Source organism: Psittacula echo, assembly GCF_963264785.1.
Source record: "Psittacula echo genome assembly, chromosome: 7".
Taxonomy (NCBI): domain Eukaryota; kingdom Metazoa; phylum Chordata; class Aves; order Psittaciformes; family Psittacidae; genus Psittacula; species Psittacula echo.
In genome coordinates, this window is record NC_137740.1 from 19224822 (window position 1) to 19247766 (window position 22945).

At 39.2% G+C, this 22945-nt stretch overlaps 1 protein-coding gene across 2 annotated transcripts in view; it reads right to left on the minus strand.

The window, feature by feature from the left end:
* The window catches only part of PLA2G4A (phospholipase A2 group IVA), a 65770-nt gene that overhangs the window by 39695 nt on the left and 3130 nt on the right, over window positions 1–22945 (minus strand). The window contains exons 1-4 of one of the 2 annotated variants that reach the window (XM_080623087.1): window positions 18873–18971; window positions 18338–18419; window positions 4185–4333; window positions 1425–1538 (exon numbers count right to left, since the gene is read on the minus strand). In XM_080623087.1, coding sequence (XP_080479213.1) covers window positions 1425–1538; window positions 4185–4333; window positions 18338–18341 — 267 coding nt within the window. In that variant the 5' untranslated portion in view covers window positions 18342–18419; window positions 18873–18971. Of the gene's footprint in view, window positions 1–1424; window positions 1539–4184; window positions 4334–18337; window positions 18420–18872; window positions 18972–22945 lie in introns of those variants that run through there. The other variant, XM_080623086.1, reaches the window with a different exon arrangement.

The window sequence follows — 22945 nt, forward strand, 5'->3', positions numbered from 1 at the left end:
ATATAAGGAAGAAGTTCTTTACCGTAAGGGTGGTGAGGCACTCAAATGGGTTGCCCAGAGAAGTGGCAAATGCTCCATCCCTGGCAGTGTTCAAGGCAAGGTTGGACAGAGCCTTAGGTGATGTGGTTTAGTGTGAGGTGTCCCTGCCCAAGCCAGGGGGGTTGGAACTAGATGATCTTAAGATTCTTTCCAAACTAAATCATTCTATGATTCTACATATTATGTGCATACAATATATATATATATATCTCATAGAATCATAGATTGGTTTGGGTTGGAAGGAACCTTAAAGTCCCCAACACCCCTGCCACGGGCAGGGACACCTTCCATCAGACAGGGTGTGAGTATGTTCAGAATGGTCTGTGATATGTTACTCCAATAAATGATGATATGCCAATATGAGCAGAACAAGCTCAATTACACATAGCTTTAACAACAGTTTCCAGGAGTCACATGCAGACAAAAAATAACTGTTAAACTGAGTCCATCTGTTTTGTATATATTTTAAAGAGAATAATCCAATAAATGTATTATTGCATGTTAACCAGGGCTGTGTTACAGCAAACTATTTATTGAAAGGGAAAAAAATAATAATAAAATGATTTCTGCTAGCTTTCCAGAACCCACAGACATCAGTAGTACAGGCAACATACTGACCAGCAAACTTGGTGTAACCCCTCAAAGGTCAGTCAAAGACTGTTAAACTAAATTGAATAGATTGTGCAGAAACTGGTTTAGCAAGCAAAAGTCTGAAACTAGACTTTTCTAGAGGATTCTCTCAACAGGGACACTAAGGCATTCAGTGACACTTTTTTTCTTCATTCTCCTCTCAGCAGGACCGTAAGAATATAAATACAGTAAAGTTTCAGAACAGGGTGTGCAAAGAACAATCCTCATCTGAGATACTTTCTCCCGTGCCCCCCAGATATTCAGCTATTTCCTGACTGAAAGGCCACCAACCTTATCCCTGCTATGATATCCTCCAATCCCTTCTTAATTCAAGACTTAGCTCTATATTAAGAAAACAGGTAGTCTGATGGGATCAGAAATAGTCTTGGATTTCCTTTCATCTAGGAACATGTACTTCTGACAAGCACCAAGAGTAGACCAAATGCTTTTCTTATGATTCAACAAAATGACGACAGGAATACTTGAGCAAGATCAGACAGTGAGAGTCATGAGGACACATCGCTTTGCATTTATAAGCAGCATCATCTAGTGATTTGTGAAGAAGCTTTATCTAACAAGAATGTGGCACAGATAAAATTCAGATATCTGATAAAAGACTAAAATGTGACACATCCTGTGGTATATCCTGGTTTACACAACAGTTTAGGTCTCTCAGTTCAGGTGTTTTTTCAAGAAATGTCCATCATGTTCAAAACTGCACCAATACAGGCAAAGATATGAATGTTGCAACTTACATTATTGAAAGTTAACTGGACCTCCTTCTTCTCTCCCAGTTTCAAAGAAGATATAGGAAATGTAGATGTGCCAAGAGTCTCATCCATAACATAGTTGGCATCCATTAAAGTAACCTAGAAAAGATACATGGGTATTCAATTTTACTTTGATAAATCCATTTTAAATTCCATAGTCTATGCCGAAAGTAATATGAAAAAAAAATATGGAAAATGAATAGGCCTAACCCAACCCAGTCAACACCCAGTGCCAATAGATGTGTTCTTTTAAAACAGGATATGCTCATGTATAGTGTAGGTAGCACCTTCAAGGCATTCATTTGCATCAGTATGACAATACCATTTATGAAAGGTTTTTTATTTGAGCATCTTCCTGTCAGTAAATCTCACTATCTTTCTAAGCAGACATAATAACTTCAAAACTGACATATAAAATATACAATTACCTCAAATTTCCAGTTATCAGAACTTCTCTATGGAGAAACTTACATAGTTTTAACTGTGATATGCCAAAAAACATACAGCAACTTTTCTGTGGAGATGGAATCCATACATCTTAGCTTTGTATCTACAGACCTAGATCTTTATAGCAATGATTTGGAAAAATGCACAGCATTCCAAATTACACAAAGATTTTCTCTGTATCCAGCCAGATCTTCAAGTCTCTTCTCATATTCTCCATGTCAGAGCATATACCTTTTCAAAATGCGATACTATCCAAAGATGTATGTGGCTACCGCAGAACATTGTTCCCTGTTTTTATTTTAATTCATGTGGACCTACTTATAGGAGTTTTTTTCTCAGTGACAGCCTTCCAAGTTCTCAAGTAAAATATTCGGAAAGAATTTCAAGTTACTGTTTAGATGGTTTGTATCAAATAAGTTCTGCAAACTCATTTGGCTTACAATTTTTTTTCCACTTGGTATAATTGTGTCTTCTAAAATATCATGTTTGTGGTTTGGGCCATATCTTTTGCATAAACCAAACAGAATAAAGATACAATCACTTGAATAACTAGTTCCTACATCTGAGTTCAGCCTCTTCTTAGCTGTAAAGAATCTTCTTCATCCTGTGCCACAAGCAATCCTTTGAAACAACGAACTGTATTTTAGGACAGAACTCATTATTTTCATAGGATCATAAAATAGTTTGGGTTGAAAGGGACCTTAAAAACCATCTGGTTCCACACCCCTCTGCCATAGGCATGGACACCTTCCACTAGACCGAGTTACTCAAAGCCCCATTCAACCTGGCCTCAAACACTTCCGGGGACAGGGCAGCCACAACTTTTCTGGACAATGTTAATAGCATCTACATTCTTCTGTTTCCTCGTAGAACCTTATGTCCATGCTGCAATCTATGAGGGCTGTCTTTTAAAACCAATAGCAGAAACTTCTTAATGGGATTTTGAGGAGCATCTTACCAGAGTAAAAACTGTACTTGGGATGGAGTTAAAGATTTAGATTAAAATAATGTGAGGAGTTGAGGATTGTGGAGTGTGTCTGAGCTTGGGAATTCACAAAGAGGTTTTGGGTGGAGAGGTGAGCCTTGCAGAACGTGGCAGCATGCTGTGGCCATCCTGAGCTGGAAATCAGCAGTGTGCCAGCTCATAAAATTTTCATAATGACTGCATAAAACCATGATAAAACCTGAGAAATACCTCACAAAATGTTAGCTAAATTATAAGAGATGTTTTAGTAGCTGGGGTTTCTCACCCTGGTGGGAAATGAGCTAGTCACATTGTTACCACAGAAGGAACCAAATGAGTCAAGTCTCCACGTGGTCAAAAATATCTGAGATCACGTAGCAGTAAGAAATTAATGGCTTGCCAGCATCTCAGCTTCTTCACATCAGAATACATAGAGATAAGAGTGTAAGAGGTAGTAGTGTTCCCAAGAAGGCAGCAGATAAGCCATTGGCCACTGCTGTTTGTGATTTTAATAATTTATCCTTTAAAAATCCTTGAACCAAATTTTGTACTCAACAAATTCATACATTACTAGTGAAGCTGCTAAATTGTAACTACAAGCAGACTCAGACCCAGTCTTTATATAATGCCAGAAAACCCAAGGGACTGTATTTTAAGTATTATCTGCTATTCCTCAGTTTACCATCCTGCTCATCTTTTGAGGTTCATGAGAGCTACCATAGATCACATCAACTATTTAGCCAGCTGCTCCTGCAGATCTTCCAAAGAAGCACAAGATCTGCAAATAGACAGGTAAAACAGTCTGCCCAGGACTTCTGTTAGAATTCACAAAGGCTTTTGTCAGACAAAATTGAAACAATTGAAGAGTACCCAAAACATCACTGAGTGAGCTACTCAGCCCTTGGCTCCAGGCATAGAGGAGACAACAGAACCATGCTTCTGCTTTCTGTCTCCTTAGGGAGAAGCAGGGAATGAGCAGAGACTTGACTTCACCCCCACTTATCTGCTGTCCTTAACAGTTGAATCAGTGTAGGAAGCAGGGAGAAAATAATTTATGGCTGATGTGAAGAATACTAAGCTACTAGCCCTCAGAAGCAGTCCAAGAGATGACTCAGGGCCATATCTTATAATGACTCTCAAGGCTACTCCTTGAATAATTTATACAACACCTCTTTCTTACACCATGCCTAAAGGCAAAAATCAGCCTTTAATGTTTTAAAAAAGTTGTAATCTTGAGACAACAAATGCCATGCACTACAAGCTACTGTTATGTTAATCTTCCAGGCTTTGTTCAATTTCCATTTTCAAAGATGCAGCTCAGCCATGTCATTTACCTCAAGAACATTCTCTTGGTTAGGATCCAAAATGAACTCAAAGGTCTCGTTCCACATGGGATTCACATCATTATTGAAATGTTTCGTTCTTTTCCTGCAATCTGGGGCGGATGGGATGAACAGCTCCACATAAGGATCTGGAGTGTCAACTACAGAGCAAAACACATGTTCAAGTTAGGTATAACTCAAGTTTGGGTTGTAATAATGAATGCAACTATGTGAAACTACAGATCACCTCATGGTCTATGACATAAAATATTCAACTATACATATATAACAAATACAATTACATGAATGATAAAATTATATTAACAATCTCCCCAAAAGAAAGAGACATCATGGCTTTAAAGGGGAGGAAAAAAGCCCTTAACAAACAGAACGGCGCTGGGACTGATTCAAGTTTATTGAAATATATATGCTTCTACCAGTTAGTGGAAATTATTTTTAATAACTCATTTCAGCTGGGAGAAAGAGGAAAAGAGCAAACCAAAAATGTCTGACCTTTCAAATAGGAATCAACTGTATTTTGGAAAAGAACCAACAAAAAAACTGGGGGTTGAAACCATCCAGGAGGTTCTGCATGCATATCAGGGCAGAATGGAAGCAAAACTTGGCCTCCCAGAAATTCTAGTGGGGAACATCAGACAGACCTAATGTGCCTTCTGATGCCATCAGCAAACATAAAAAGATACTGAACTTGCCCACAATGTACTTCAAATATCTCTGGAGACGCAGAATAACAAGCAAGGGCTTTGAATTAAGTATTCTTCTAGCTAGGGAAACTTTAGGGACATTAAACAAATCTTCTCCTAGACTTGGGTTCCCTCAATTAAAATTTTGTAGTATGGCTTTGTGATTCAAAGATTTCAGTGTGTGAGAATTTCCTTGGACAACAGTCCACAGAATTTCTTATGGAGTTTTAGACTTTGCTCCATTATCTGTGGGGCTTAGCTAAATGCTAAAAATTTGGCAGGTCACACTGTTACCTGCACAATTAACAAGTAGCTATTTGAAGTTTGGAATCAGTGTGGAAAGCCTTTAAACAGCAATCTTTATTAGCTACAAAGAATTTATGTCTGATCTTGTCTCTTATTTAAAGCCAGGGGAACAGGGAGATCAACCCCCGAGTGCTATTTAAATGTTTCCCACTTGCAGATATAACTAATTGCCAATTTTTACTGAATACATTAACTCCCTTGAATTACTATACAAAATTGTGCCAGAATGAAAGGAATCAAGGCCCCTTGAAACTAAACAAATAACTTCTGAAATCAGAATTGACAAGATCTCATCTGTTAAGTTTGGATATTGAGCACTACTTTGGCAAATAGCACTACAGACTTGCTCTGCCAACAGACTGAACATGCCTACAAAAGCTTGGGTTTTAACCAAATATTGGTGCTGAACAGTGCTCTGGCCAAAATGTCAATACTTCATTCAACTCTTTATGTGATTATGTGATCAGCTCTAAATATAAGTTACAAAACTCTGATTTTTTTTTCCTTTTAAACACAAAAAGCAAATGGTTGCCTATCTGTACTCAAAATCCCAAAGCATGTGGAAACCCCATATCACTGCACAGCTGGCATACAGATGCCATTACTATCTGACAGACTCCAAGTAAGTGTTTAAACAGAAACTAAACAGAAGTCATGGAACAACTAAACTTAGAAAAATCACTCTTCGTAACTTCCTATTGCCAAGCTGCCCACTCACTCCCTGAATTCATTATGTTTTTAACCTGAGGCAAAGAATTAATCTGTCCTTTCATGTTTGAAAGTTTATTTTGTGCCATTTTCAATTATGAAAATGAAGATTTATTCTTTTTTAAATTCCTTCTTCAGCTGAAGAGGAAAAATACTGGAAGACTGTGCTCTGATTAAGATATTGCTATAAGCTATATTATATTAATCAAAATCTTTTTCATGATTATCGGTTAGGGACAAAAAACTGGCTACCAGCAATCTGACAAGTAATACAAAAGTGTTCACTTAATGTATTTGAAAACAAAGTTATCAAAGGCAGATTAAACAGGCAGAGTATGTATCCTTTTGCATGGATCCATTTATTCCTGTTTGGATTTTTGCTAGTTGATTTGCCAGGTATGTTTTTCAAAAAAACTTGTCTGAAAATGTAAGAGAAAAGTAGCTTAATCATTGCTGTTATCTGTATTTTGATTTTAAAAGGAACATCTTTATGAAATGTTTTTGTGGTTGTGGAACTGCTCTTTTATTTTAGCAGCCTGCTTGAAATACCAACCACAGACTCAAAAAGAAGCAACTTATAAGATTTGGTACTTCTTCCTCAGGACACTTCTGAAGTAAATGGAGTTTTGATACAGCTCAGCTAGGCTCTGGATTATTCTTTGCACAAGCATTCTTGCATGACTCTTCCATAATTTGTGGACTAGCTATCTGCAGTGCATCTCAACTTTGTAATGCAGGTAAAATCTGGAAGGTTTGCAAGTGGAAAATTTGGAAGATTTCCAAATGGACACATGCACTACCGTAAGACAATGACTGTATGCTATGATTCCATATTCCTGTCTTCAGGGCATTCTTTGACTATTTAAAGTAGGTGCCTCAACATGCGCATGCAACTAAAATGTCTCACTTCTACTGTCAAAGAGCTTCCTACATAAGGGCATAGATAATGCTGTGGAATAGAGAAATCAGACTTCATAAGTGTTTCTCAAGAAAAAAGCTAATATGAACAAGTGTATCTGAAACCCCAGCATTACTGTAAAAAATAAAATTAAGAATTTCGACATTGATGCCAATGGAAGTAAGAGTCCTGTAATTAGCAGTTTATACCTCAATGACTTATAAAGGTAACTAACAAGATGATCATAATAACCCTTTTGTAAGATTTATAGCATCCACAAGATCTCCAGGGGTTGAACACAGGCATCCAATAACAAAAGCAGAGTCAGCATCTAAACTGTTATTTTTAAACACACTGTATTAAGAAATGGCTGAGAGGTGGGAAGTAAGTATTCAGTGACTTTTCCTTGTTCAACATATCTCTTGGTCAAGTAATTATTACAGAAATATATCTCTAAATTACATTATGAAGCATGAAGTGAAACAAACAGTGGACAATAATTAGGATAAATAATTTTCACATTAAAAATAACTAATGCTTCAAGTAATCTCTATATTAAAGAAACCTGTAAAATTTTCTATAATGAAAACCATTTGATCTTATGTTACTAATTTGTTGAGATGACTGTCATTAGGCCCCCAAAGTAATATAATTAATATTTCAGACATATAATTTATATTTCAGTCATTTCAATTTCAAGTACTTCAATAGCATAAAAGACAAAGAAACAACAGAAAGCATATTCGAATATAAAATACCCAGGATGAAGCTGCTACCATCATACATTAAAATTTACTTCACTTGTCCATCAAAATTTGAAAGAAATACAAAGTTCTTGAAGTATTCCAAAATCTGGTTTGCTACAAAAAAAAAAATCTGCACCATAAGACTTTGTCTTTTTTTTTTTTTTTTTTTTTTTTTTTTTGTGAGCATGCCATAAACACTTGTGATGATCATGGATATTAAAGAAAACTTTATTTACTTTCATTTCAGTTAACATACACATCACCATTATAGAAAGTAAATTTGGATCCAGATTTTTTGGATCTATGATCTCCAGGTACCATGCTTATATGATTAAAGGTATATTCCAGCAAATACAATGCAGAACTTCCTTAAAGAACTATGTTAGTTTCATTCATTGGAGTTTTTTGCTTTCTGGTTAACCAACATCCTCCACCATGAAATGCAACCCCATTCATAAAAGCTTCCTAGATTCCAAACAACCACCTTTATCTACTTTCCACCATTTTTCTTTAGCTTACTGTACTACACACTTACTACACAATTACACTACTTACTGTATAACTGGTTTAGCACAAAGTTACATGCAGCTGAGAGGCTTGAATGAAGCTAAGCTGATAACGGGAATTGCTGAACTACCACCCTGTCCTCTGAGGGGAAGGAAGCTAAAGAATGCCAGCTATGCTTTACTCATAAGTGGTTCTGGCTGGGGAAGGGGACTCGAGCTGTCTGTGCAGCACAGGGCTCCTCTGTATTTTAAAGAAGTTATCAAACTTACTGTTTCCCTACAGAAACCCAAAGCAGGGAGCACAAAGGCATTTCCAGTGGGTTGAACATTAACTAGTATCGATCTCAGGAAACCAGTACAGCACGAGCTATGTGAATCTCTTCCTAGTCAAGAAATGTATATTTGATGTGTGTTTAAAAATAATAACTAATTATTGTTAGTTAAATAATAAATTTTATTCAAATAGTGAATTTAGTGGGACTCACTGGACAATATGCTTCACCGCATGGCATGGAAATATGGTCTCTCCGCCATAGTCAGGTGAAAATGTAATAGATTTTAAAATCATGGGTTTTCCCAGATCAGTGTGATTTTCTAGTTTTTTTAAAAAAGGAATTCTTATAAACAGTACTTACAGATAATTTTATTTCAATTATTAAACTGTTCTTATCTCAAGCCACTGTTTTTTACTTTTTTTTTCAATTCTCCTCCCCATCCCACTGGGGAGTAAAGGGGAGTGAGTGAGCAGCTGCATGGTGCTTAGCTTCTGTCTGGGCTTAAACCACAACATAAATCACGGGCCTAAAAAATGATGTCTTCTGTGTTCAGGAGAAAACACAGGCACCAGTAATTGATTAATTAATTCAATATCAGACAGGCAAGGAGGAATGGAAAAAAGGCAGAGCTGCAAGGTCCTCCATACAGCAACCAACTGTGCTACCCGGCTATAAGATGGGATGGTAAACAGTTTGATTAGGCTGCTAGGTGCTCAGCATAGGACATCAGCTTGGTACCTTCCCTGCCAATTCACAGACAACTAACAAGTATGTAGAGTCTTTGCTGCAGAGGCTGGTGGTGTGATTTTGGAAACCAAGTCGCTCTCCAGCCTGAGGAGACGGAGCCTGTGAATGTCAGGAGCAGAACTGGCTGTGTCAGGCTGCCATATATAAAAGCCCTTAGATAATTTTTACATTAAAACTGACACAGCTGCACAATCACAAGCCCTCAATTCAATACCATAAGACATTGCAGCAACAAGGCCAAACTTTCAATCTGTCTTTTTAGATTTGTTCTGAATTTCCATTTTCAAAGAGGTGAGTCCACTATCAGTTCTGGCCTCCCATGCCAGAAAGCCACAGGGAACCTAATATACCTAGGAGTACACATAGAGATCACCAGTAGGGGGTCCCAAGGAAGAAGTAATAGTTATTTGCTGCCTGTGGTTAAGGTACTACAGGGAGTGCCAGGGCTTTTGGCCTTGAAGAGGGATTTTGCAAAGGGGATGATGCAATGTGAGATGTCAAGAGTGGAAGGTGACAACAAGTAAAGTAAGGCAGCCCCCAAAGCAGCAGCTATGCTATGAGAAATCCTGTGATTGCATAATATATTTATTAGAGATTATTAGTGCCTTTTGTTATGCTGCTTTTCATCTCCGGTGTTACTTAAGTGAAGGAAAAGAAATGACCTCCCAGCACTGGCACTGCAACACCACCCCATTTACTGGAGTTGGACACCACTAGCAGTTTCACTGATCCAAACTTGAAAGGAAATAAAACCCCAAACAAACAAGTCAGCTGAACCCTTCACAGGTTCCAAGCAAATCTGTAGAAGTGCCAAGATGAAAAAATTATTCACTTCTGCAGGTTATCTGTACAGTCCCTTTGCAGACAGACAGACAGCAGTGAAAAGTGACTGAAATGTTAGTTTGCAATACCCCAGACAAAAATCTGCTTTTCTAGCAGCATGCCAGAATCTAAGGAGTTTGGATTTTTAACTGGTTTTGGTTGGTTGGTTTTAATTAATTTAAATGCCTAGTTCTTAAAAGTTTTGGTATTTTACTTGTGAAATGTCTCACTGTGCAAACAAAGACACAAGCAGGAGAGAAGGAACAAGTGGAGTGGCTGCTCAGTTCAGCTATGACTGTGTGTCCACAGTAATGCCAGATCTGGGCAGTGATAAATTGATCTAGAGTCGGTTTAGGTGTATCATCACATTCCTGGTAAATTAGTCAAAACCCACAATACGACTTTTATTCCAGATTTATGTTAGTTGATGGAGTATAGATTATTCCTAGTCTGGCATAAAGTCTGCTAATACAAATTTAAACTGGCAATGTTTCCTGAAGCCACAGAACAAGTTTATACTGGAGCTGTTTGGTATCATGAAGTTTCAGAGGTTTTAGTCCTCTAGCAGCAGCCCTAGAGTTTGATTTACTATACTGTTGAAGTACAGCCTGGGAGCCTTTGAGTGAGAAGAGGTCCTTCCCTTGACTTTTTAATTCAGGCAATCATTAGAAACATTTTAAAAACCTGGAGCTGTCCTAACTGGGCAGAACAGTAGATAAGTAAAGGCTCAGGTTCACTACGTAAACATCACATCTTAGTAAAACCACCATCATTGCTACTGCAAGCAATTACAGGAAACCAAATCATAAAGTGACACTTGGGAATTATCCCTGCCCCAGCCTCACTGCTCGGTCAGGTTATTACAGGCACTTCATTTACAGGCCTGAAGAATGGATTATGAACCACCGAGTCAGAACAGCATACGGATATCAATGTTCATAAAGGGAAAGGGATGGTTGTGCGTGTGAGTTAATCTGTCCTAATAAGCACAGCACAACCTAGCATTAAGCAGACATTCCCTGTATTTCAACTGTCCTGTAACACTGTCAGCTGGGTGATTTGATAGAGCATAGTTTTCTACTACCAGGCTTTACAAAAGTGTTCCTTTCTACAGTAAAGTTGAAGAAGACTGATGATTTTTTTTTTCTTCCCTTTCAGAATACATTCAGTTAGAAATACATAAATGAAAGCATTTATTTATTTGTAAGAATTTTCCTTTGATACAGACTAATAAGCAGGACAGTTAGTATCCTGCAAATGCAAGGCAGCAATCAGATGCTTCAAATCACACTTAAAAAAAAAATAAAAAAAAAAAAAATAAAAAAAATAAAAAAAAAAAAAAAAAAAAAACAAAAACCCAAAACAAAAAAAAAAAAAAGGCAAAAAAACAAAACAAAACAATTTCAAAACAAATTTAAGAAGTCATCTCCATGCAGTAGACAGCAACCTGCATAACTTCTTGTCATCAAAGGAGCTGTGGATGAGAAGATCTATGTGGATTCATGTAAAAGCAGTGAAGTTAATGCAAGAAAACCTTGGTGAGGGCTACTAGTTACATCACAAGCACATCCAGCTCAGGGAGTCCCTTACTGAGGACAGCTGAGTGCTTGGAGACTATCAGAGGAAAATATCACATGCGCACAATAGTTTCCCTTTGCATCTGACTATGACAGATGTTGTTCCTGATTCTCCCTTAGGATCAGGCATTGGCCCAACCCTACGACAACTTCAAAACCCTCCCTGGGAAGGGGGATGAGAGGGAAAAGAAAAGAAACAGTAAGAAATCAAACTGTTACAGAGGACAAATGGAATAAAAGGAGGGAGGCCTACCTTAAATGGAGGCAGAGAAAGGCTCAAACTAGAGAAACTGGTGTCCACAACTCTCTGGAGAAGAGCCCCACAACAAAGTTCTACCTGGAGACATGACAGCACATGAAACAAAACCACTATCAAGCCCCATTCTCCTGGGGCTACAGTTGGCCACTGCATGGCAAGAGCCTCAAGCAGAAAGACAAGAAGGTGCTTCAGAGTATCAGGCAACATGGATCCTGGGTCTAAGCCAGTACAATTGCTTTAATGTTATTGCAGTGTAACAAAGTAACTGGAGAGCCTTCCTCTAGGATGAAAAGAAGTTTGCAGTAATGTTTTACAGACAGTCCCTGCCTCAATAACTACATGGTTAGTATTCAGAGTTCGGTTCTTATTGAAAAGATATTTTTGCAACTGGAAAGAGCAGCATTTTCTGGATCAGTTGTTTCACTGTGGAACACGAGTTTGTTTCCCACAAAACTTTCACCTCCCAGCACTGCTTCATTACAAGCCTATGGCTCTACAGCCACAGTCAGCAGCTATGTTTGGTGATAGACCACTACAGGACATGACCAACAGCAGGGCTGGTACAAGGACTGTCAGGAAGAGTCATATCAAAATGGGTTGCTGAGGCCCACAGAGCTAGGCCAACCTGGGACTGATGCCCATCCAGGCCACCCTAGCAAAGACTGGAGCAGCATGGGTCCAAATGGGAACATTTCTCTGTAAAGCATACAGTACATCTTACAGCTCCTGGCCACACAAAGATCTGCATGTGCAGCCTGCAGGACTTGAAAGATTGGTCACCTCTGACCTACTTTTTCCAGCCTGTTAAGCAGGCGAATGGGAGGAGTGTGGCTTGCTTTCCTCCAGGGCCTTGCAGAAAGAGCATTATCTGATAACACATCAACAGTTTAGTATGGTACAGTTCAGGTATACTGTAGCTAAGTCAGAGTACAAGACTGGCCAGCTGTGATACAGAGAACAGCTGGATTAATCCTGAATGAGCTGCTGTAACACAAACTCGTGTGTCCCTGCTCCAATAAAAACAGGCAAATCTCCAGTTGCTTCCCTTTCAGCTACCTCATATATATGCCTAAACTGCACTTAGACTGTGAGTATGCCTTAAAATAAGCCAGCACCAACATTAAGACCTATGGCTCATGATGAACACAACTTCAGGGCAAAGGCCAACAGAGGGACTGAAACTGCACTGGACATCACCTCCTCTCTTGCTCCACAATGCTAAAGCAGACCCTACAGCCAGGGCCAAGCTGGTGCTGCAGGCAGGGAAATGTGCATACCTGTCCTATACAATGCCACAATTCCTAGTTTCCTTTGGAGAAGGCAGAAGGCAAGCAGGAAGCATGTCAGCAACACTGCCCTAGCAGAAGGATGTCTTCCTTGACTTTGGAGGGGACATCTAATGCTGGTTGCAGCAGTAAGGGCTAATTGTGCCAAAAGCCACTGACAGAAGTTGTTTTCCATCTCTGTTAGCAAGTTTTGCAATCTGGGTTGCGCTTTGTTGACTGGACTGCTCCCAGTACTGTAACTTGTTTATCTGAGCAGCCTAACTAAGGAAACACATCCTTAATTCCAACCGGGTGGAAAGAAACTGGGATAGCAGCTGAGTACTAGTGCCATTAGCTACCCAAAGTTTAAAAGTTTTTATTTTAAGAAAATACTTTTTTCCTTAAAGTGCCCAGAATTAGACTGTTTATTATTATAGCATCAAAAATAGATGAAGCAAATGAAAGCTGCAAGTCCAAAGCAGGATTAAACAAGATTAGCAATCACTAAGAGTAGAGTCATACAACTGGTTTCTTTTGTAGATGTCAGCAATTGCTTTGAAAGCCAGTATACTGGGAGAAAAATAGAACTTTAAAGATCTATGACGAATTTTATGATGCTTCCTTTGGCCTGGTTTTCCACCAAGACCCCTCAAAATGCAAAGGAAGAGACGCTTCAGGGGAAAAAAAAAAAAAAAAAAACAACCCTGCAAGTTGTTCTCTTCCTGAATATTGCAGTTTGGGATTCTGGTCTTTTTCTATATGTTCTTGTACTGACATGCAACTAAGGAAAGGCTTTACAGTATGGCATGGTATCTGGAATAGATCCAAACCCAAACATCCACTATATAAGAACTCACTGGACTGGAAGCAAGTTCTTTTCCAAAATCTCCAGTCAGAAGTGATTTTAAAAGATCTATTGACCCTTGCAACCATGGGAAAGCTAAGCAATTAGATAATTAAATCCTCACCAAAATCATACAAATCTTGAGATATTCCATCTTTTATTCGGTTTATGTGGCAGGTTTTCAGCAGCAGCGGGGCTGCAAGTATGGCTGCTGTGAGAAGATGCCAGAAGCTGCCCCCATGTCATATCAAGCCAGTTTTAGCTGTCTCCAAGACAGACCAACTGCTAGCCAAGGCTGAGTGCAATAGCAGCACTGCTGCTACCTCTATGATAACATATTTAAGAAAGCAAAAAAAAAAAAAAAAAAAAAAAACAACACACACCAAAACCCCTACACATCACAGCAGATGTGACAAAAAGTAGAAAATGTGAAAGAAGCAACTATACAGATAAGTCGATAAAGAAGGAGGGGGAAGACATGCTCCAAGTGCCAGCACAGAAATTCCCCCATACTGACACAGTTTGTCTCCCTGCAAGCCCATGGAGGACCATGGGTGGAGTAGAGATTCACACTGAAGCCTGTGGAAGATCCCACATGAGAGCAGTTAGATGAGCTCTGAGGGAAGTCACAGCCTGTGTAGAGCCCATGCAGCAGCAAACTCCCTTTAGGAGCTGCAGCCAATGAAGACGAGACCACACAGGAACAGATTTTCTGGAGGAACTCTAGCCCATGGGGGACCCACGCTGGAGCTGTCTGGTCCTGAAGGACTATAACCCATGGAAAGGCCCCACCCTGGAGCAGCTCTTGAAGGACAACAGCCCATGGGAAGGACCCACACTGGAGAAGGTCATGAAGGACATTCTCCTGTGGGAGGCATCACATGCTGGAGCAGGGGCAAAGTGTGGGGAAGGAGTGGTAGAGACATGTTAAGAAATGACTTCAATCCTCACTCCCTATCCCCCTGCATCAGTTGGGGAGGGACAAGAGTCAGGAGTGAAACTGTGGGAGTGTGGGAAGAAGGGAGGTGTAATGAGGAAGGTGGTTTTAGTTTAATTTTTAACTATTCTACTCCGCTACAATTAGTTGGTCATAAATTAATTTCCTCGAGTTGAGTCTGTTTTGCCTGTGATGGTGAAAGGTAAAGTGATCTCCCTGTCCTCATCTTGACTCATGCAATCTTCTCATCATGTTTTTCACCCCACTCCTGCTGATGGAGGGGAAGTGATAAGAGCAGCTTGGTGGGTGCCTGGCAGCCAGCCAAGGTCAACCCACCACATATCTGCTGCAATTCCTCATCTCAAATCTTCCAGCCTGTAAAAGAACTTACTGTTAGGACAGTATGTAAAGTGTAAGAATCACCTTAAAAGGGACAGCATAAAACTAAAACCAGTGAAATCAGTAAAGGAAGTACTCCTACACAAAGGCAACAGTAATTGGGCAGATACTTGAAATAAGAAGGGATTTGAATGAAATACTGAGAAAGAGGGAATCTGCTCTCAAAAATTCCCCTTTCCACTCCCCACTAAACATCCTGGATTATGCATTCTTACAGTAATTCTCATTTATCATCCCCACATTCACAGAATGAGAAACTGGTGTAAGTACCTAACTTCCTTCATATATGAAAAGCATTTGCAGGGAAAGTTTCTGTGATGTTATTATTACCATTTTAGTTTATTCTGACGTGTTTTATCAGCGAGAAACAAAAGCAGCTACCGTAGCTTACCTACTCAGATCCTGGTATGACCCAGATTCAGATTTGATTGCTTGTCTTTGTCAGATCACTTTACAAAAATTTTAAAGCTTACAGAGACAATGGGAAATCTCAGCCAAATAAAATAAAAAGGGAGGGTGGGAAGCTATCCTGGCTGCAGCTTTCTCTATTGTACCAGCCATCCAGATAAGCAAGGGCTAAAAATATGTCTTGAATCAGCAGTGTTCTGTGTGAACTGTCTGTCACTTGAGGAAAAACACTGCCTGTGGAAGTTACTGCGTATTACTGTGGAAGTTACAGTGTAGTGGGCATCTATTACCTAAGTTTTAAGGATGATGTAACCATTTATATTCTCCATTAATGAAGAGCTCAAAAAAATCTTGAAAAATTTGCTGAAAATATTGCAGATGTCCCAAGCCTAGGCTTGAGGAGACAGAGGTGTGGATAACTATGCCATTTAGGCCCTCTATGCCCACCTAGAGTTGGAGCACCATGCATACTAGATCTCTAATCTAAAACTCCTTGAGCAGAGGTAGATCTGAAATACTTAAAATGCAAAATGCCACACACACACAGCAAAATAATAAGCACTTCCACATATTTAATACTTAGATTTACTCAGGTCTTTCACAGCTATTCCAGAAAGTCCTGGAAAGATTGATATGGAAAAATGAAAAGCAAAATATTATACAAAATCTCTCATGTTTCCCAGGACCTCCATCGCCACCACAATGTAAAATTATCTCTCTTGCCCACAGAGCAGTCACTGTCTACACAAACTTGAGCAACAACAACATAATAAATCAGGAGAAACTCATCAGAAGAGTCAACAGCTTGGTAGTGTCCATCATGGGAGAGCAACACTCAGGTACCCACCCTGCCCAAGTCACCTAATTATGTATTATAGCCACCCTCCCTGGTAGTGAATCCTATCCTTGAGGTCAAAAATCTAATGTAAAATTCAGAAATTCCTTTAACAGGTTACAGTTTTGGCAAAGCAAATGAAAAAAGAAAAAAAAAACCACTGGCTGGCACCATCAACTGTAAAGACCCTCAGCCACTCACAGCTTTACACATCTTTAATTAGTATGAATTAACATGATTACGGATTTTATCAAATAGACTCCAGGCTCCAACACACCAAACTTCTTATTTCCTATGTGTATACACATTTTTCATTTTCCCAAAATAAAACCAGAAGCAATGTTCTAGTTTTTGTTTTTTCAATTCAGGGGATTTGCCAGTACTCCAAGAACAAGCCCCAGAAACTTAGACACTCATTCAGAGAAGCCCCAGGCTGCAGGTGCCTCAGGCTATGGAGCACTCCTAGCTGCCTCAGACAGGAAGCTAAGCAGGTTTAAGTGGCCCTTGAGCATAGTTTTGTCAGATTTTATCAAAATGACAAGTTCTTCCTGAGTAGCTTTTTTGGTTTTGATGATTTGGTAAGGCAAGAATTTTGTCTGGAAAAAATATCCAATTGTATTGATAGACAATTTACACTGGACCATCCTTTTCCTGTGAGGCTGGGGGTAAAGCCATGGTCTTCTAGCTTGCTTCACCCTTTCCATACTCCCTTTAATATCATACCATGTCATCCCCATTTCAGCCTCTTTATTTCTCCTTCCCATGTTCCCCACACTGTCTCATGACAGAGACCTCAGTGGCTGAGAACCTGTGTTTTTCCCATTTAATCCATCTTCTTAAACATGCACACCTGTGGGGCCCTTATTCTAGTCTTCACAGCCCTTTTCCTGAGATCATCTTACATAAAGACCCTCTCAGAGACCACCAGAATAGCACCCCATGCATCTTGTCTGTGTGCTCCTTTCCTTCACCCTACAGTAGATGCTTCCTTCTCCCCTCCTGCCAGGGCTCCCCTCTCTTCTCCTTATGCTTTTGGTTTTTCAACATACCCCTTCCAACTGTCCCTCCTGCTTAACCCCCCCCATCCCCAAGTTTAGTATCAACAGTAGACACCAACTATGGAAAAAAAAAACAACCACCAAACTAAAAAAAACCCAAAAACCAAAACTGTTAACCCACTGAAGCAAAGCTGTGTGTCAGAGAAGTTGCTGTAGCTTGACCTAAAAGCAGTTACCAGGAACATGCTGGGAGAGAAATGCTTGCACCTCAAACGAGCCTTAGGAGAGATCAGGAGTGTGGCATCACATTCACCCTCCCAACTCTAGCCTGCATATTTTGGGTTATGCAACACTTCGCATAAAGCACCAGCAAAAGGGAGAGATGACCTGACATCAAAACAGTCATAATCTAGGAAGCAGGAATATTCTCTTTACAGATTCAGCCGGTGTCTTGTACAGCTCTCTACCATGAGATCTGCTTATCCTTACCCATTTGAGACTTTTCTTTCTTCTTCTTACTCTGCATTGACTCAGCAGAGCTCTAGGCTTTTATTTTTTTCTTTTGTGTTCCCATCACCAAACCACAGTCTTTTGAAGATACAGCAATTGCCAGTTTCACTCTAGTTAAAACAGCACTTCCAACTGAGCCAAAAGACTAAATGTAGGTGTTGCTTGCTTGTAGGCAAATTGTTTACAACTCACTCAGCTTTTTGGATCAATGGAAAGAAGGAGTGGCAAATCTGCTTTCTGAGTTAGAGTGAGTGAGCAATGAAATGGGTACATTGCCCTAGCTTTAACAAGCAAGAAAAAAAAACCAACAAAACACCAACCCACTAACAATCATTTAATGCATTACAAGCTTGATGTGTCATCTCCCCCTGCCTATAGCAACAGTCTGCTAAGAAGAAAGAGACAAAATAGAAATACTCACGCATGTCACCAATCGCTCCTTTTGTGACATTTGTGGCTTTCCTTACTGTCACAGTGAATATGTGTGAATACTGGTGTTCCACCTGGAAGTTAGAGAGTTAGAAAAGGTTAAGCTCCAGAACAAAAAACAACCTATCAAAATAGGTTTCATTTTGTCCAAAAACTCTGAGAGAAATCACCCAGTCAAAACGTAAGTGAAACTCATACTGGATAGAGCATCTTAAAGCTGAACTGCACCCTGTAGCTTTACTGAAAGGTCAGTGCTTGTTTTTCCTGCAGCCACACCTAGTAATCTTAATGAATAACACTCCTCCTCTCTACAGAGCCTGCTTTAAGGCATTTAGTCAGTCAGGAGCAACATGGTATATTAAGAAAAAAAAAATTTAAAAGGGGGCTTATTTTACAGTGTGCTTGATTTTGTAATTACCTTCCCCCAGTATAAAGAATGGGTGCAATTATTTCAAAGTATACGTTCTGGAAAAGATATACGCATACTGCACACACAAGGGATATAGTTAGTCATGCACAGAACATACCTTTCTGTACACACCAATATTCAAAGTGCAAGTGTCCTTAAGACAATGGAGGCAAGGTGAAAAATCAGGCTGTTAAAACATTCACAAGCAAATTTCAAGCAGCTTCTAGAGCTTCCCATTTTCTGCAAAGCCTAATCACATAGCAGGAGCTGACTTTCTAACTGCAGATCTGTCCTGAATGAACTAGGGAAGTAAAAAAGACATGAAATTAAGAAACACATGTTAAAACTTCAGTGATCAGTAACTCACATCTTTTTCACTTCACCTACATAGCCATAAGTTGGACCCACCTACTGAATACCACTACCAGAATGGAATATTGCAAGGGAGATGAGACAACATTGGCCTTTACAGAGACACAGTACAGAGGCTGTGGGTAAGTTTTATTTTACTGAACCAAGATCAGGTCTCCCACAATTGCCTCTCAGCACTTACATCTACACTGCTATCTTCAAGCCAGTCCTATGACACTCAAGCTGTCCAACTGCCCACAGTGCCTAGATGTTGACTCACAAGCTGGTTCAACCTGGAGTGTGACCAGCTTGGTCTTCTGCAACAGAAACTCAGGCACTGGGAGGGGCCACCTCACACCTGAGCTGTGCTTCTACAAAAAGTGTCAAAGAATGGCTGAAGTTGGAAGGGACCACCAGGGGTAATATAGTCTACGTAGTTCAACTCATATGTCTTTGTTTTCAACAGTGGCACATGCCTCCACTCAAGCTACTGCAACTGCTAGACATTATAAGGGCCTCCAAGTGGTTCTCATAGCAATTTCAGAACTGGTTGTTGCAGCCAAGCCCCATTATTTCACATCTGCAACATGCCTACACCCAGAGACAAGAACCAAATTCTACATCTCTAATACAAGCTAAAAAAAAAAAAAAAAAAAAAAAAAAAAAGTTTGTAGTCTAGAGGTCTTCAAAGGCACAGCCTCATCACCATGGCAAAAAATAACTAGGAGAAAATGCCCACAGTGATACTGAGGGTATGACTTCATCACGGGCACTGGCTAACCCAGACACTGAATTGTTGCATCTTTATTACGGCTGTAATCACCCACATGCTGTGATGACTGCTGGAGGCTCATTTCATGATAGTCTGTTCAGCAGTAAATTTCAGCTCCTTTTCCCCTGTAAGCTGTAGGAGTTGTCTGGTTCAAAGAACAAGTAAGCAGGCAGAGGGGAAACTGTGGCAATGAAACTATTACAAGTGGTATATTTAAATCGTCATTGCATAGCAAGTGGTTCATCAACCGCAGCACAGCTGAAACCCAGACACTTCTTGAAAGTGCTCAAAGCTGTTTTATCAGTGTGCATCACCTGCACAAGCATGTCAAATCGCTGAAGTGCCAGTTTCACAATGCAGCACTGCCCTCAGTTTGTTCACACAGACTGATGTTGTTCTTTTGTCATATACAACCTTATAATTAAAAGAAATAGCCCAAAGTACTAACACACCACCCTTCTCATTCTTTGCTGTTAAGAAAGAACCTGTCCTCACTAGAGACCACAAATCAGAGATCACTGAACATTTAGCAACAAGGAGAAGGATACAGTTACAATTAAGTTACAAGTATGGGACATGGGCGTGCTGTATTCTTATCTGTTAGGTGGAACTCATACAATTCTGGTGTGGTATCCCCATTTTACAGTCCTGACTATAAAATGGGGATACTACAAGATGCTCACTGACAAAAAGCACTTCTTGCATCTCCTAGTCCAACTTAGGAAACTCACATGACTAATAAAAATGCCTACCATCACTACCTTCTATTACAGGTCGATAACAGTTTTGCTAACTGTGAGAACTGTTGTGGTGAGAACTGCTTTTTATCCATTTAAGCAGCAAACCCCATCATTCCAGCTGTTGTTTTGCCAAAAAAGTTAAGTCTAGTTCAAGATCTGGCATCCTTCGATCTGAATGCGAGTCCACAGGGTCTGGCAAAACAGAAAAACAGTATCTTCTTTCCCCATGCCTCACCTAAAATAACACATTGAGGTTTATAATTAGAGATATTAATATTTGGCCATAATCACACACTTGGAAGAAATTTGTCACTACCAAAATAAATTATCTCTCTCCTAGTAAAACAACAGCAACAACAAAATAAATCTATATATACAGAGATATACAGGGAGCTCAGAGTCTAGATCTTTTCTTACACCAAAATAAACATTTTTCATGCAATTTAAGTGCAATCGGAAATTAAGACAATTTTCCACTTAGGATCCAGTTTCTGAAAGTATCTCGAGACCTAAATTAACAGCCAGCACAACTTTCAAAAGATTTTTTTTTAATTTTTTTTTTATTTTTTTTTTTTTTTTTTTAGGTTTTTGGGAAGATTGAGTTCTAAAGAAGTCAGATGCTCCCTGAAAATATCTCAAGAAATGTACTGACTATGGACACCTTTAGAAATCCAGCCCTTGCTAGTTTAGATGACAAAGCCGCATTTTGTAAAGTGACTTCACTTTAAGCCTTGATAAAAATCTGTACATTGGCAACTCCTCAATTATCCTGAAAAACAGATGATAGTACATAAATAACTTAAATGTTGCAACACTGAGTGGAGCAACATCTGCATACCTTTAAAAATCTAAGCCAGATTAAAAATTTCGGAAGCTCACAATTTAATCAAAAACCTAACTCCTAACACACAAAGTCATCTAGCTTTCCATATGTGTTTCAGTTCAATTCCTCTTTCTCCATCAATTTTCAGAAGGAGGAAAAAAGTAAAAATATGCATGTTTATGAACATGGATTTTTTGAATTATGGAAACTACTATGGACAGTATTCACCTTTTACTGGTTCAATTTCCTAGTATCCTGCACAGCCATGGTTCAGTATCTCCTGTTCTAGTATCACACCTTTTCATCATTTCTTACTCCTCCCTCTGCCTCATTTGCTCCTTTCCCATCTTTGCCTGCTTTTTTTCCTTTCAGTAAAATTTCCCTAACTATCTGGTTTCCTCTATTTTACATCTCACTTTACTTGTATGTACATAAATCCCACCACCTTCCCCACAACAGGACTGGGAAACAACAATGCACTAAGATCTCTTGTAACACAATCAGGTTTTACCTATGAACCTTCCGTGCTTACTGAGAAAGCAAGGGATTTGCATGCATTAATATAATGTTTTTCATACCCCCGAATGCTGAGTCACAAAATGTAACCCAATCAGGAGATATACTTGCACACAAAATACCAGTCAGGAAGGTCTGGTATAGATAAGATTGTGTAATAAGTATTTACTGCTTAGACTTAACATTAAGGACACTTGAGCTGACAATTGTCTTGCTTTCTTAAGTAAGAAATTGTCATGCATTCCATGGTCTTCTTTCACAAGGTAAGACAATTAAGACAAACATTGGTGCGTGCACACACAAATTTTGTCTTCAAGTGATTTTTCCCATTGCTACAATATTTAGCTCCCATATCAATGTTACTAAAGGCATATTACACATCTTAATTCTTTATTCTCTGAATCTAAAAACATTTTTGATACAGTCACTTCTGTCTGTACCTGCAGTAACTTTATGAATGCTTTATTTTATTCCTCCAAGTCTTTCATAAGCAATTGCAATTTTCAAATAAAGAAACCTCAGAAATTTCCATTCACTTTTCAAGCAATTATAGGATCAACTCTTGCATTAGCAGTGTTCCCGTATTAGCAATATTCCCACAGCAAGAGTTCAACATTGCCAGAGGACTGTGTATATGTTCCATTTTGGTCAGTATCGTATATATATTGGTATCAAGAAAGATCTTTCATGTGAATGACCCAATGAAATACAACTAAGTGCCTCAGAGCACTCATAGAAGTACAGATCAAATGAAGCATTCCATCCAGGAGAGGGCACTGCTGTAGAAAGGAGTAAATTAGAGTACTGTTGTAACACTTAAATACAGACATTAACCTGAAACTGGTCTTTACAGCAGCATTCACAGAACTATGGAGTGAGTAAAACAACAGTTTGACATCTGCTGGCTGCAAATTCATGCAAAGGATATGACTGTGTGGGGTAGAAACCACATAATTGATAAGGGATCATTTCAAGGAAGTATACACTGT